Genomic DNA, 17216 nt, shown 5'->3' on the forward strand with positions numbered 1-17216 from the left:
AGTTTATATGTGGAATATTCGTCTGTACCAACAACGTTCGATATACAATGATGCTCCGCTTGTTATGTAGCCAGCACTGATGCGCTAATCTACCTTGAGCATGGTTTCTTACGGCGTATCCGGAGTGATTGGGTTTGTGCTTTCCCTGATGCATTCTTCCTGACTCAATATCCGGAATGATTGAGTTTGCGTCTCTCCTGAAGCATTCTGGCGGATCATCCAGGCACTGTCAGGTAGCATTCCCAGTGCTACAGGTAGACGACGCAGTTGCAGCATCTCTTCATTTAGCTTAAGCTCTTATTTTAACCCTTAAGTCCTTTTGAATATCAGGAGTGATTGAGTTTGTGACTACACTGAAGCATTTTTATCGATCATTCAGGGCGGCAGGTAGTGAATGTCGTTGCATTACCTCTTTATTGAGCACAAGCTCGTGTCCTTGAATTTAGCCACACGTATTTCTGAATACACGGAGCGATTGAGTTTGCCTCTTTCCTGGTGCATACCTGTGGATGATGCAGGCTCAGCTGGTAGCATTCCTAGTTCTACAAGTATAGGATGCAGATGCACCATCTCTTGATTTAGCTTGAGCTCTTATTCTCTTCGCTTGAGTCTGGTGTCTTCCTGAAAGTCAGAAGCGATTGAGTTTGCATTTCTCTGATGCATTCCTGTGGATGATCCAGGGCTGCAGATAGTCAAAGTAACTGCATCCTAATTCTTTATTGAGCACGAAATCTTAGATTGATCCTGATTTTGTGTTGAATATCCAGAATGATTCAATTTGCGTCTGGTGTATTCTCTCAGACCATCCGGGGCTTCAGTTTGAGGATGTAGTTGTAGTAACACTTTATTGAATCTAAGGCCCTTTTTTCTTAGCTTCATCTTTTTGTGCTGCATATCTGGAGAGCACGAGGTTGCATCTTCTCAGATGCATTCTTGCAGAACATTCAGGCGCGGCAGGTAACATTATCAGAGCTGAAGGTAGGGGACGCAGTTACATCATCACTTTATTTGGCACGAACTCTTATTCTCTTAGCGTGAGGCTGACGTTCTGCTGAAGATACGAAGTGATTAAGTTTGAGTCTTCTCTGTTTATTCTTGCTGATCATGCAGGCATAGCAAGTAGCATTCCCAGTGTTGCAGATAGAGGAAGCAGTTGCATCATCTCTTTATTGAGCCTAAACTCTTATTCTCTTAACTCAAGCATAACATCCGGCTGAAAATCAGAAGCGATTGCGTTTGCTTCTTTCCCGATGCATTCCTGTTCATCATCTTGGACTACAAATAGTGAATGGGAATGTAGTTGCATCATATCTTTATTGAGCACGAGCTTTTAATATGTTAGATTGAACCTGACTTCTTCCTGAACACCCGGAGTGATCGTGTTTACGTGGTCCGTTTTCCCGATGCGATCTTGAGGTTCATCCAGAGCTGTTAAATAGTTAAAAGCTGCAATTTAGTGTAATGGTGCTTCGTCGTTATGGTTAAAAACAATGACCAGTTCTGTATCACTGCTACAGTGTCGCAGTGACGTAATTGCCTTAGATAACAATGTACATATATTACGCCATGTGTGTATGAGCAACATCTAGTGCTCGGAGAACGTATCAAAAGAGACGCTCATACCATAACTACCCACTGCCAAATGCGTAGGTGTTCGAATAATCATTAGTACTGGATAAAGCATGTACGTGACACGGCAGTAACGGTGCTCTTTTATATAATTTTTGTCTCAATTACAGGACGGTGATGATATTGAAAACCTTCAGAAATTGATCAACTTGAAGCGTGTTCCGTGTTCGAGGGACCAAGTTAAAAGCGTTGAGTGCCGTGCTGTAGATACCGGTGCTCCATATGAGAGTACGAGTGACTATGTGACGTGTGACACTGCTGACGGACTGAAATGCAATCACAGTGGAGTAGAAGAATGCTCGGATTACGAGATGCGGATCTACTGCAGCTGCGAAGAAGGTACTAAAGTCTGATATGGTGATGATTCCGCTTAATTAAATATTTTATCACTTATCATTTATTCATCATTTCATATGAGATAAATCGTCCGATAGAGATAAGCAATTCTTTGACTATGGTTTCGTTTCTTTTAAAGAACGGTGCCCACCTGACCAGAAGTTGGATGACTGCGCATTCAAGTGCGGCTCGACATGCCACTCTCTGCAACACGAACTCGAAGCTAGTGGTCAGTGTACAGTTGATGACACCGGTAAATGTTTGGAGGGATGCGTCAAAGATTCATGTAAACAACCTCTTTTCAGAAGGGATCACGAGGCCTGTGTGACGTCAGATATGTGCACTTGTAGGTTAGAGAGTGGATATCTGTTAGCGGTACGGTCCTTTTTTTTTTGTACCATATTTACCCGCATTATTTAATGAAAGTACTCTTAAATGTACATACATTTACTAATACGCATTTTCACATTTTCCAGCCCGGTGAAGTCGTAGTCAATGGCTGCGAGAAATGCCAGTGTATCAATAACACTTTGCTGTGCTTCACTTCCAAAGAATGTGAACCGACATCCCCTGTGCCAATCATCGTCGAGACTGAGATATGGACAACGACTACTCGTAAGATTTATAAGAATAATTAGTAATTGATATAACCAAAAAAACCTTTTAAAATTTTTCTGTCCATCCCGAGAAGTCACTTGGCATCTCTTACGTTTAGTTGAGGAAAATAAGTCACCAAACAGCTGTTTCGAGGCTTCGAGGCTAATATATCTCCTTCTTCAGCGGTAGAATGTGTTATTGCGGGTACTACTCGCTTGAGCACAACACGTATTTGATATGAGGCCGACACGATGGTGATGATAACGGCAGAGGAAGAGACTTGACTCGACTCGACATTTATGATAATGGTACGATTACGATAGTTAAGTGGAGGTGTATGGATGATGAGTGAAGGAAGGGGCAATTTTAAGAATTTTGCCCAGATATTGGAGAAATAAGGAGCGCTGGAGAAATCGTTAACCAAAGAAGAACTTTTATATGAATGTGAAGCCCTTTAAAAAATCTTAGTCGAAAGCTACTACTACTAAACCAAACATGCACCTCGTCCATATTCCTCTGCGGAACTTCTAAAGAATTGGTACATGTTGGAATGTGGGTGTACGCATAGTGAACCATCCGTGAAGTTTGTTTCTGTGTAGTGCTGCCATCTGCAATCAATTTTTTTCAACTGAGTTTTTTCTCAACTTAGTCAAGAGCTGAAGAACATTTCTGAATGATTTCAAAATTAAACTCCATTGATCCCTGCTTTCAGTTCACTGTTGAAATCGAGGACAACCAGTTTCCATTCTTGCAGCTGCGGATCTTGGGGGCGGGGGTGGTTATCGGGGGTGATAACACCTAGATCATCCCATTCATCTAAGAACAATAGGTCTTCCTACTCTCCTGTTCAGAAACTAGCAACCTTCAACACGTTCGTATCTAGAACCGTCAAGATCTGTTCCACCCCAGATTCACTGCAGCAGGGATACATCAAAGCAGTAGCCATCGACCTTTCATTCATCGACGTCATCATCCTTTGATTGATTGAATTTTCAACAAGCAACTCCATCCCAGACCCAAAGCTTAGTCGAATCCCAATCGCAATTTGATCATTCTTTCTTTTTTCTCCCAAAACCTGCTTTCATGTTTCTGAAATTTTCCGCAGATTTCAGTTTTCAGTGGTCTTTTCACCCGCAGATAAAATTCCTTTCACTCAACTTAAAAACCCTGTTGATAACCTCACTAATTGGGACATTTACAGCATTTTTTGCCAATACGATCTCTCATATATTGGCCAAATTGCACGTTCCCGTGAAATTTCTCCTTTCGGAACATAAGCTTCACGTAAAAAATCAGGAGCTCAAGCCTTCTTCCATCCCACAACAATGCTGGAACAACAATCACCACTTTGACTTTAATTTAGCCAAAATCATTCAGCCTTTTGACTTAGATTCCTTTGAAGGGCATTCATAAAAATTCTTCTCCTTTGGTTAACGATTTCTCCGGCACTCCATTTTTCTCCAATATTTGGGCCTAATTCCTTCCAATCAATCATCGATACATCTAGTCTAACTATCGTAATCGTTTCTTTATCGTCAAAGTCAAGTCTTTTCCTCTGCCATCACCATCGCACTCATATCAACCACGTGCCGTGTTCAAGCGAGTTGTTTGCGCCATAACAGACTTTACAAAGGTTTTTTTTACAGCTGGCTGATGCGAAGATATATTTGTTTTTGGAAGGAGAGAAAATTCAACTGTCCCTGTGGGGAATCGAACCCACTTCCTTTCACTTTCCGGGTGAACGACCTAGACCACTAGACTACAGAGGCAACGAATATCGTAATCTTTCCTTGGAGCTCGTGTGCACTGAACGGGACCGTACATGGACGGTCGGACCTGACTCAGGCCAAAGCTCACAATCACTGACAATGCCACCAGATGGCGACTTATTCGAAGATGCCGTCACTCTCCGTTATCCGTACAAGAGGCCGCCATTCATTTGTATGGATAGCGGAGAGTGACGTCATCCTCGGATAAGAGACTTTCTACCGCTGAAAAAGTGACTATAGTAGCCTCGAAAAAGCTGTTTGGTGTCATATTTTTGTATTTTGAGTTATAATCGTTGGTTTTCATCGTTCTCGTTGCACTCAAAAGATGTTTCTTCTTTTTATTTCTTATGATTTCGATAATGAAATTCAAAGTTAACATTGTATTGTGCCAATTTCAAAGTGTTTGGTATCTTTAGCAGTAATTTGGATTCTTCAGAGATGATTCGAGAATATTAGAGTGCTAAAAGAATGATTACTAATTGCGCGTGCGCAAGTAATATGAAATTTATTTTTCATAATTAAATTTCCAGATGTAATTTAAAGCTTATATAGAAATTCCAGCTGAATGTCATCAAAATTCAGAAAAATGTACGTGATATTGTGAACTGTAATTTCGAAACTTGCTCAAAGTAACTAAATAATAAGAGATTTCCCATAAATATTCGTATACGATTACTTTGTGTTATTTGATTATTTCAATTATTTCGAGAATTATCTATGCCCACAGCATTATGCGAATGAGCGAAGACACGTGTCTGATGCTATGTAAGAATAATATTTCAGCATAAACACGTGTGTATGATGTCAAAATAAATAAACTGAAGTCAAAAATTAAATAACGGCAAATAATCATGACTCGACCGGTAATCGGTGGACTTGGATTCGAGTCCCGGTAGTGGCAGAGATGAATTTTTTCAAAAAATCAGTATCTCTACATAATTATCAAGTTTTTCAGTATGTCTTGAGTTGACAAGTGGAGAGTACGTATTTCTCGAAATAATCGTATACCAATTTGTGGAAAATCCCTTATCATTCAGTGTTAAGTTCAGCAAAGTTTCGAAATTGCCGTTCACTGTATCACCGATATCTTACGGAATTTTCATTACATTCCACTAGAATTTTCGTGTCAGTTGCACTATATATCTGACAATCAATTTTTTTTCAATAAAATCCATATTTCTCGCGCATGCGCAATTAAATAATTATTTACTAAAAATACTCATCTCATTGAATAATAATTTGTCATATTTTAAATTTCTATACGGTGTGTCTTATGTATAGCGTCATGTGTTTTGTAAATTTCGTAATACTATTCCAAAATTCGACATATTACAAACAAAACTCCTCTATGAAAATTATACTTTTTATGTAAAATATTTATATCTTCGTGAATATAAATAATATTTTCATTAAAATATACAAAAGTATTGCACAGAGTAATTTTTTTTTTTAAAGTTGCAATTTATTTACAGCTTTTGTTGTCGGAACTAGAACATCTGTGTCCCATTTTTTTAAAGTGAAAATGGCAGATGTCTGGATTTTCGTGTTATATGAGTATGTATGACTGTCGAAAGTCTGCTTGCTTTCTGTGTAGAGACTTTTTCAAATAGGAGACCGCATCCGTGCCTCGAAGTTGGAAAAGCACAGAAAGCCAACTTCAGCCGACAAATGGGTTCAAACGTGGATCCTCACGATGAGAGTCAGCATGGTGTCTACACTACCGTACATGAATCCAGGACTGGGAAATCTCCGAGTGAACATGCAACTAATTACTCTGTAATTAGTGAAATTTGTTAAGGAAAATTTTTTAAAACATGACGAGGAGCACTATGTCAGCCACCTCGATGGGCATTTTGCCTCTTATGACCTTGTATTTGTATTTAAAGAGGCACGCAATCGCAGTGCCGTCATTTTTGCGACTGGGTTGCAAGAGATCTCGGCAAAGCGATAAGGCTAGTGGCAGACTTTTGGTTGGAACTGGAAGTAGAGTCTACCTGCAAGTTCTGGAGTGTCAAAATATTCAGTCGGAATGAATATTATTTGTACAAATTTCGGTACTGATTTTACTGATTTTGCATTTGTCAAAGCACTAGAATACTTTGAATGCTACGATTAATTTTATACTCATCTTCTATTTTCGCAGATGCTGCAACTACAACAATAAAACCCGTAAAGATACCTCTTGTTGGACCAATGACAACACCGGCAGTTTGCGCTTATTGGTCAGACTGGATTAATCGAAAAAAGCCTAGTAGAGGGCGCTTCGGAAGCGAGAGGGAAGACACTTTACCGTACATCTTGCAACAGACCGATGGCTTCTGCCGGAAGGTAAGTGACATTTCTACCAATGAGATACCTTTTAACGGTACCAATGACTCATTGATATGCTAGGCATTTAATTTTAATTTTTCACGTGACACACTAACTTCTTCAACATCAAGTTTTCATTTCATTCCAGGGTAAAGTAACGGATATCGAATGCAAGGACGCGGACAAGGATGTCGACTACACTCTGACCACCAACATCAGACTTGTTTGCAGCCTCGAGACTGGGTTCCACTGCAAGAACTACGAGCAACCCAAGGGCCAGATATGTAGCGACTATAAGATTCGATATTATTGTGAATGCGGTTCGTACATTCACCATATGTAACCTTTAACAATTGACATGATTGTAATGGTATCATTAAATACTCAAAAAATATTTTTCCCCCCTCTAGAGAAAGAAGAAAAGACTACAATATTCGTGAAACCGACGACTCCTGCTGAAATCTGTAAGATGATTTGTCACTATCATCATAGAGCGATATACTGTATTTTTTAATGCTTCAAAACCAACTTAGGGCGGTCATATGAAAGGGTGACGGGAAATATAGATACCGTAATCCGGGGGCCACTTTGCACTTAGATCGGGGAACTTTGCACCAATCCTGCAGAAAAAATTCATCGCTGTCTAGAGGCTATTCTAATAAATATCAATTTCAAACGGTTTTGATATTTACCGACAGGAAACATTGGTCAACCCATATATCTGAGTTAGTGATGCATCCGAATTTTTGGATACCGTTTGCTAAGTTATCTATTTAATTTCACCTGGAATTTTTGCCACGTAAAAGTTGCATTTTTCTGTCAAAAAATGACTGAATTAGAAAGTAAATGCTGTTTATTTATGTTTAGGAACTAATTGTTTCTAAATTCTACTTGTAAATTTTAATTCACTGCTTATTTATTATTATATGCTCGATAGTAATTTGATGGTAATGTTCTGAGCGAAACTGGGGCTCTCTACTTAGCACCGCACAAAAAGTCGTGTAAATTTACCCCGAAGAATTAATTTTTCCCCTTCATTTTAGGCTTAATTCACAGCTCAGTATCAATCATATTACATCCAAAATGAATATTGCTCTTGTCTTTTTTACATGCTAAAAAATATTTTCGAAAATTTTGATTATTTTTTTCCTTCAAACCCAAAAAAAAATCCTCTCAGTTTCTCGTAGTACTCATGGTGGCAACACACCATAAATTTTAAGTAGGTCGACAGTGCTCCAAAACAATGTCTTGCCAAGAAATAATCAATATTCTCGTATAAGTTGGGGGGAGGGTCCAAAATGACTGGCTCCGATGGGTTGTTTTAATAATGATTACAAATTTGATTTAATACACAGTATTTTTACCTTGTCGGGGGGCCGCACAAAACTACCTCACGGGAAAGTTGTTGGCCACCCTTAACCTATAAGAATCAACTATTGCTTCCAGGAAAACTTTCTCTCCGCGAGTCTGTGTAAGGCATTTAGATAGTCTTACAATAGAATTTAAAGAAAAAATGTATTGCCATAAATTCCGAATACATTACATAAATATCGTCGGTCATCTCGATACAGGATGCGCTATCGATTTTTTTAGTCTATTCACGGTATATGTAAGGTCCAAGGAAAAACGGTATGTTTATTTTATTTTTCTCTGTTGCTCTCTCATAGATCCTTGCACCGACTACACACAGTTGATAGATGGCATCCATCCTCTGCCAGATTCCCGACTCAAGGCATCGAGCAGTGCATCTTCAGCAAATGGGCCCCAAAGTGCTCGTCTTTCGAGCAAACCACCATCGACCAAAACCAAAGGATCTTCCCGTAAGCACTTGTAAATCTTGTCTAACAGGGCTCGAAAACCAGAAAATTCTCTACTTCTTTTTTTTCAAGTTCTGCAATTTATATAATGCTTCCATGATCCCCGCCCTCCAGTATTTAATCTCTAACCATACGTTATAGTAAGAGATTTATGATTTGTAGGATAATTTTCTTAAATTTCGTACGTCCTAAAAAGTTGAAAGATTTTTTTCAATTTACTACTTCGTAAATTCACGTCTAAATTTCCGTAGAAAATCAATGAAAAGGGTACATACAGGGAGTTTCAAAAGAGCCAAATTTTAAGAAGTGATAGAGCATTGTTTCATAACGTTTTTTAACCCATATATTATCGCCTCCAATGATTTGGAACTCGTCTATATACAAAGTGGGTCCAGATCCAACTACGAACTTCTAAATGTGATCGCACACGTCAAATTGAATTACTTTTGCGGCAGAACCTTGGATCAAAATACACTTATTTAATCGGGAAAACGAATTAACTACGGCAAACAGCCACCATCGTTCTGGCCATGTCACAGGTCCTCCTTCCTGGATATATTAAATAGAGAAATTGTGTTGCTCTCTCTCTGGCGGGTCCTCCGTTGCTAACGTCGTTTCCGGCAAAACAATCGTGTTTCATCCCAAGGTTCCATTGCAAAAGTTATTTGTCTTGACGTGTACGATCATCCCTAGAAGTTTGTCGATGGAGTTTCGGACCACCCTATGTAAAATGATTTTGTTTAATCACTTTAGAGAAAAAATATATATACTTTCATTAAAACTTTCGAAAATTTCGTTGTTTTCTAATGAAACTGGTGGCTGTAAAAATTAAGAAGTGCCCCCTTTTATAATCTTTACTTACCTTGAATTTAAAGCTTATGGTACGATTTTCATAAAATTTTATTCAATTTTATTGTCTCAGTGGGTGGCGCATGGACGGCCGGTAAAGCTGACGAACACCAATTCATAGAAGTGGACTTGGGTGAAGTTCGGGGCGTCTACGGCATCACGACGAAAGGTAAAGAAAGGCCATCCGAATGGGTCACGTCTTATCACCTGCTTTACAGCAAGGACGGGAAATCTTATTCGTATTATCCGGACGAGAACGATTCCCCGAAGGTATGATGAATTTAATTTGTATACAGTATATAAAATGGGGGGGGGGGGCATTTTTTTGCCCCCCATCGGAGACCAAACTTCCCATCACCCAACAGCAATTATTGTCGAGAGAACTTCGTGAACCATTCATTAACAAATACATAACGTCGATGGCAATATCGATCGTGAAGCAAGATAAAAAATCTTTGGGGATTCAGATTGATAAATCATCACTTAAGAGCTCTATTCAGTTTTGTTTTCTATTCCCCAAGGTTTCGATCTACTGCAGCGTCACCTGTTGTTAGTTCTCTCGAGATAGAAAGGCTTTCGTCTACCTGATCATGTAAAGGGAGGTCATAAAATAACTTTGCCTTTAAATATGATTTCCTTGCGGCTGGAAAAATCAACGAATGCGTATGAAATTCGAGATGTCGGTTCTTTTTTAGAGTTTGCGCTCTAGAGTGAGTAGAGAAACAAACACATAGCTCTAGCGGTTACGACTAGAGCGACAAAAATTCAATAAATTCGAAGGCAACACTCCTTTTTATGCACTGCAAACTGATCGTTGCAGTAAAAAAATCATAAATGGTGTTTTAACGGTACCATAAACACCGGCGCTAGATGATGAAAAAAAAGTGTTGAAACAACCAATGAGAGAACATATCTGCCGCCGGAAGTTTCCCCTCCGACGGGTTAGCGTACCAACCCTTTGATAGGATCTTCTTTGCATGCGTCTTGCGCTGGCGTTTATGATGCTACACCATTCATGGATTTTCAACTGCGCCGATCGCGTTGCAATGCATAAAAAGGAGTGTTAAGTTTATCGAAATTTCGTTGCCGTGAAAAGTGAGTATTGCCGTTTAACTTTTCTCGATATTTCGTTGCTGTAACCGTAACCGCTGGAGCTAGGTTTTTGTTTCTCTACTCATTCTCTAGCTCATACTCTGAAACACCTATATCTCAAATTTCACTCGTTGATTCTTGCGACCGATAGGGTGCTCGTATATCAGAAACTTATTTCATGACCAACCTGTATATCAGGATCTCCCAACCACTGCAAAAAGTCGCCGTAAAAAATATTACCAATCCATACAGTACAATGAGTATACTTGTATTGTGTACAATGTTATATATCAGACCAAACAAATCGTGCTTCCTGATGCACACATCAGTGGTTTGTATCGTGTGGTATGCGTACACTTTGGACTACGTGGCACTCCATGGGTACGCGGAAATTGTAATATAAGAGTTCACGATCCGCGCATGTATTTTTCTAACGTTTTAAAAAATTCCCAGCGTTACTAAACGGGCGCCTCTCACGCATTCCCTAACATTGCTCAACGCATGTCTCTGGTGTTTCCTAGAGTCACTCAACGCACTTTTCTTTGCGCATTTTCCAACCTTATCCAACACACTACTCTTGCGCATTTTCCAACCTTATCCAACACACTACTCTTGCGCATATCCTTCCGTTACTGAATGGATGTCTCTTGCGCATATCCTTCCGTTACTGAATGGATGTCTCTTGCGCATATCCTTCCGTTACTGAATGGATGTCTCTTGCGCATATCCTTCCGTTACTGAATGGATGTCTCTTGCGCATATCCTTCCGTTACTGAATGGATGTCTCTTGCACATTTACCAACTTAACTCAACGCACGCTTCTTGTTCATTTCCTAACTTTACTTAACTCATACCATTTGCTCATTCCCCAAAGTCACTTAACGCACTTCTCTTGTGCATTTACTAACGTTACCCAGCGCATACTATCAGATGCTGCTGGATGATGTCAACAATGTCCAAGCAGTTTGGCAATTAGTGGAAGCGTGCTGGGTCCATAACCATCTTCAAAGAAGACCGATGAAAATAGTGTACAGAGTCCTTTTCAATTACGAAACAGCAAGAAATTATTTGTAACGAAAGTCAATTTATTGCTGTAGCAAAAAGAGTCACATGACTCGACCATCATAATCAACATCGAGCAATACTACAAAAATAACGAGATAATTTAACAAGCAGCTAATCGTAAAAACTACGAGTTATTTTTATAGCAGAATAACGTCATCTGGGGACGTATATCTAATTTATACATATCAGTACGAATTTGACACATACCCTTTGCTCATTTCCTATAACGTCACTCGAAGCACTTTTCTTGCGCATTTCTTAACGTTACTCAACGCATGCATGTTGAGCATATATTAACGGTTCTCAATGCACAAGGCTTACATAGTCCCTAACGTCACAAAACACACTAGTGTTACGAGGTCCCTAACGTCACAAAACGCGCTAGTCTTACGGGGTCCCTAACGTCACTCAACTCACTAGTCCTAACGTAGTCCCTAACGTCACTTGACGTACGCTTCTTGCATATTTTGTAGCGTTACTCGATGGACGCCTGTTACGCATTTCTATCGGGTAACTCAATAAATGACTGGAAACGTTACAAAAATTTTCCTTCATTTAGTACGAAGCAACACCACCTATGTATTCAAGTTACCCTTTATTTAACGGTATATTTCATCCGTTCAAACAAAAATATGTTCATTTATTGTCTCAAAATCTCGTTAAAACGAAAAACTTTCGGTGCAACGAATAGAATCCCCATCTCCTGAAAGTTTGTATATGATAAATATTATCTATAAGTATCATTCCTTGGAATTCAAGGCTAGAGAATTCCTACAGCAAATGGCATCCATACAAACATTTGCCTCAATAAAACAGAGTATGTAACCTTTACTACTGTCAGGATTCTCCTGAAATATGCTAATTTTTCCGTTTTAAACGCTGTTCCGGGAACTGTAACGATTTTAAGTCATGATTGTTTTACAATGTAAAATTGAATGAAATAACAGAATCTTTTATAATTGATGCCTATAATACACGAAGGTTTTCCCTGCGAATTACGACGGCGTTTCGGAGATAACTCACGCTTTCGGCCGACCCTTTGAAGCAAGACACGTCAGGTTGGAACCCCTCACGTGGGAGAGAAAAATATCATTAAGGTTCGATATTCTTGGCTGCTCCGAAGGTAAATAATTGCATTAGGTAACGCGAATATTTAATTTAAATTCGAAATTGTCAGTATTTCAATAGTTAATGAGCCTATACTTCTGATTTCAGCTCTGACGACGACTCCGTTTTATGAAACAACGACTACAAAGTTGAAGCCAATAATTAAAGCTGGTACGTGAGTGACTTTTATGAGTTCTTTTGCATAATCTCGGTTCATTTTTTGACTAATAATTAATTGAGAGATATATAACAGGGTGATTTTTTTTATGAATTCATGAGGCAAACTTTAAGAGGTGATAAAAGACACACCAAAAACAAACATTTTTGGTCGTAGAATAGGCGGTCGAATCACAATAGCAAAGGCGGTAGAGGGTGTTTTTAGAGAGAGGGTGCACAACAGCACTTCACCAAAAAACGAATATCACATTTTTCAGATAGATTTGCTGTGATATGCGCTATCAATCATTCGAGACTGCAGGGTTTTCTAAAGTTGTACACTTCCCATGAGTGACGAAAAAGCTACCACAAGTCATTGTACAGCTTGTCCGGTTGTCTAAGGATCTGGGGGGGGGGGGCGTGATGTGGGCAATCACTCCTCTCAAGAGCTGAATAATAAGAAAAAAAAATTGTTGTGTCCCGTATTTTACAGAGCAATCGAACAAACCTACACAATAAATCGCCTCCCAACACATTTCTCTGGATCCGCGCCTAGATTGCCATTGTTTTGCGCAGCACGATCTTGATGGCCAACGCACGAACAAAAACCAAAATGCAAAAAAAATCTCTGGTTTTTATTATTTGCACCTTCAAATTGGATTGAAGTTTGGTTTTTATTGGTCTGGGGACCATCAAGATTATGCTGCGCCATACAATGGCAAGCAGTATAATGTCTTGTGATAAATTCAGCGTTACCCAGGCTGCACCATGAGCCCTACAACAATACAACCCCCTGCACCCTAAAGTGTTTGATAGCACATATCGCCGCAAATCTGTCGTAGAAACGTGATATTTGCTTCTGATGAAATGCTCTGTTGAGTGTTCTCTAAAAACACCTTATACCAAATATGCTATTGCGATTCGACCGCACATTCTATGACAAAAAATGCTTGTTTAGGGGTCTTGTATCACCTCCTATGATTTTGTTGATGAGTTTGTTTCCATGAGTTTGTCCCATGAATTTTGAATCACCCCACCCTGTATACAGAGTTCCAACCTAACTCCTCTCGCCGCTTTTACCGGCAAACCGTAGAACCTAGGGGCATTCTTCTTCATAAGAAGTATCCAAATAACGCGTAGACTTTAGATACGTCACTCATATTGCAACGGATTGTATAGTTGTCAAAATAAAATAAGAAAACACTTTTTATTCGGACACCCTGTCCTAAAAACCTAATCAGAAAGTTGTTGCAATGTCTCTCATGAGGGCAAGAAAAAAAATTTCACGTTTTTAAGTGCAAAATTCACTGAAATATTTGAATTCAAAAGCCAGAGGAAAGCTGGGAAAGGCCATCATAAACTAACGGACAACGCTCCTTTCCCTCATTTATGCTATTCTTTCCCAACTTCTCTCCGATTTTTGAATCCAAATAACTCTTATATTGCACTTAGATTAAAAACGTGGAAATGTTTTTGTTGGTCTCAGGAGAAACAGAGCAACAACTTTCTTATTTGGGTTGGGCAGGGTGTCCGTACAAAAAGTTTTTATTTTAATTTTAATAGCTATACAAACCCTTGCAACATAAATGACGTATCTCGAGTGTTCAATTTTTTAGTTTTTAGTTCACCTTTTTCTAATTGAAAATAATATTAACGGTTTGCCAGTAATTAGTGGCGAGAGGACTTCGCTAAGCACCCTGTATATTAGAGTAAGTAAAGGAATAATTTCAGAATCAATGAAAGGAATAATTTCAGAATCAATGAAAGGAATAATTTCAGAATCAATGAAAGGAATAATTTCAGAATCAATGAAAGGAATAATTTCAGAATCAATGAAAGGCATAATTTCAGAATCAATGAAAGGAATAGTTTTAGAATCAATGAAAGAAATAACTTCAGAATCAATGAAAGGAATAATTTCAGAATCAATGAAAGAAATAATTTTAGAATTAATGAAAGAAATAATTTCATAATTAATGAAAGAAATAATTTCATAATTAATGAAAGAAATAATTTCATAATTAATGAAAGAAATAATTTCATAATTAATGAAAGAAATAATTATAAATAAATTCAGAATTACTGAAACAAATAACCATAAATAATTTCAGAATATATGACTGAAATATTTTCAGAAGTAATGAAAAAATAATCAAAAAAAATTTCAGAATTTTTGAAAGAAATAATTACATAAGAGTGGAAAGAAATAATTACGTAACAATAGAAAGAAAGAATTTCATAACGATGGAAAGAAAGAATTTCATAACAATGGAAAGAAATGATTTCACAACAATAGAAATAAAGAATTTCAGTATTAGTAACGGAACTAATTGCATAACAATTGAAAAAAAAACAGTTTCAGAATTGACAGAGGAACGGAAAGAATAAAGGAGATAAAAAAAATATAATAAAGAAAGAAGGGGGGAAAAAAAGAGGATGCATGTAGCGACATCTTCCGGTAAGATTTTCTACTCACAATAGAAAATCCCCCAAAATAAAAATATTGTGACGTCCCACAAATCCTCGGACAGATTTTATTTTTTGAAAAAAACTAAGGTCTTGTTTTTTAAATAAAAAAAAACGTTAAAATAATAATTTATTTCAAATAATTTTGTAACATGACGTAAAAGAAAATTTTTATCACGGAAAAAAAAATTAATTTAATATAAAAGAATTTTCTTTTCAAATTTTTACGGAGGAAATATTTTTTCCTACTAGTTGTAGAAAATGCAATTCTTCTTTCCTTGTGTATGAGGATGTTTGGCATAAATTAATAGAGAAAGGAAGTTAAGATTCCCGCCATGACATGATCTTGAAAATAGCTCGGGAAGTTGAGATAATTAAATTTTTGTTCATGTTCGGAATGTTCAAAAGAAGGAAAAAAGAAAAACATTTCCTGAGTTTCTTTCTTTCTTTCTTCCTCTATCGAACAATGTCTCGTTTTGAATTAATTTCTTTGTTAAACAGCTAAAAAAGAAAAGTTTCTCCTTTTCTGAATAATTTTCAAAGCAACAGCTTGTGACTTCATATTCAATGTTATTTTCCCAGTTAAGATTCTTTCCCTGTGTTTCGATAACGATTAAAAAATCATACAGATCGGGATACGAGCTTTTATCGATCTGTAGAATTATTCAATTACGTTGAATGACAACACCGGACAGCAGTGATATTGCCGAAATGACGAAAGAACGTCATGGAAATTTACAATTCCGAAGGATTTTCACCTGCTGAATACGGATATCAACATGAAAAAAGTTTTATTGGCTGTTCTTTTTGTTGAGATATCAATTCAAAAAGTGCGAGCAGTGTCTGAGAATAATAATGAAATTTCCGACATGAAAGTCCAACAATGAAGTTCCAAAATGAAAGTCCAACAATGAAGTTCCAACAATGAAATTCCAACAATGAAGTTCCAAAATGGAAAGCCAACACAATGAAGTTCCAAAATGAAAGGCCAACACAATGAAAACACTCACTTCCGAATGGTTTTGACCTGCTGAACGCGAATATCAGCATGAAAAAGTTCTGTCGGTCTTTTCATCGGAGGTATAACGCGCGGGTACGAGTTTATCGACCTATAGAATTACCCAATTTTACTGAATGATGACTAGACAACAATGAAATTGCTGACATGAAATTCCAACAATGAAAATACAAAAAATAAATTCTGAATGATTTGTTGACCTGCTGAACACGAATATCAACCTGAAAAAAATGTATTGGCTGGTCTTTTTTTGAGATATTATAATTTCAAAAAGAGTTTTACTAGCACTGTCTGTGGACAACAATGATATTTCCGACATGAAAGTCCAACAACGATGTTCCGAAATAGAAGTCTAAACAATGTAGTTCCAAAATGAAAGTCAACACAATGAAATTCCAAAATGAAAGTCAAACAATGAAAATATACACTTCCGAATGGTTTTGACCGGCTGAACGCGAATGTCAGCATGAAAAAGGTCTATCAGTTTTTCATCGGAGATATAACGCACTGGTACGGGTTTATCGACCTGTAGAATTATCCAGTTTTGGTGAATGGTGATAACACTAGACAAAAATGAAATTGCTGACATGAAATTCCAACAATGAAATTACAAAATTTATAATTCTGAATGATTTTGACCTGCTGAACACGAATATCAACATGAAAAACTTTTATTGGTTGGTCTTTTTTTGAGATATTATAATTCCAAAAAGTGTTTTACGAGCAGTGTCTGTGGACAACAATGATATTTCCGACATGAAAGACCAACAATGAAGTTCCGAAATGAAAGTTCAACAATGAAAATACAAACTTCCGAGTAGTTTGGACCTGTTGAACACGAACATCACCACGGAAAAGTTCATCCGGTTCTTTCACCGGATATATACTTCATAGGGTACGAGATTATCGATCTGTAGAATTATCCAATAATGTGTATTGAGTAATATCACTGGGCAACAATGATATTGCATCCGACATGAAAATTTACAGATCCGAATGATTTTT

At 37.7% G+C, this 17216-nt stretch overlaps 1 protein-coding gene across 2 annotated transcripts in view; it reads left to right on the forward strand.

Moving 5' to 3' along the window:
• Positions 1 to 17216, forward strand: part of LOC149071782 (hemocytin-like) — a 218274-nt gene that overhangs the window by 122915 nt on the left and 78143 nt on the right. For both annotated transcript variants that reach the window (XM_089247586.1, XM_089247587.1), the window contains exons 43-52: positions 1740 to 1968; positions 2105 to 2340; positions 2442 to 2580; positions 6475 to 6659; positions 6790 to 6961; positions 7052 to 7105; positions 8309 to 8461; positions 9381 to 9577; positions 12446 to 12587; positions 12680 to 12742. In XM_089247586.1, coding sequence (XP_089103712.1) covers positions 1740 to 1968; positions 2105 to 2340; positions 2442 to 2580; positions 6475 to 6659; positions 6790 to 6961; positions 7052 to 7105; positions 8309 to 8461; positions 9381 to 9577; positions 12446 to 12587; positions 12680 to 12742 — 1570 coding nt within the window. The remainder of the gene's footprint in view (positions 1 to 1739; positions 1969 to 2104; positions 2341 to 2441; positions 2581 to 6474; positions 6660 to 6789; positions 6962 to 7051; positions 7106 to 8308; positions 8462 to 9380; positions 9578 to 12445; positions 12588 to 12679; positions 12743 to 17216) is intronic.

This window comes from Pholcus phalangioides, unplaced genomic scaffold (assembly GCF_987345545.1).
Source record: "Pholcus phalangioides strain wild (caught in Gottingen) unplaced genomic scaffold, Ppha-v1.0 ptg000018l_1, whole genome shotgun sequence".
Classification (NCBI taxonomy): Eukaryota; Metazoa; Arthropoda; class Arachnida; order Araneae; family Pholcidae; genus Pholcus; species Pholcus phalangioides.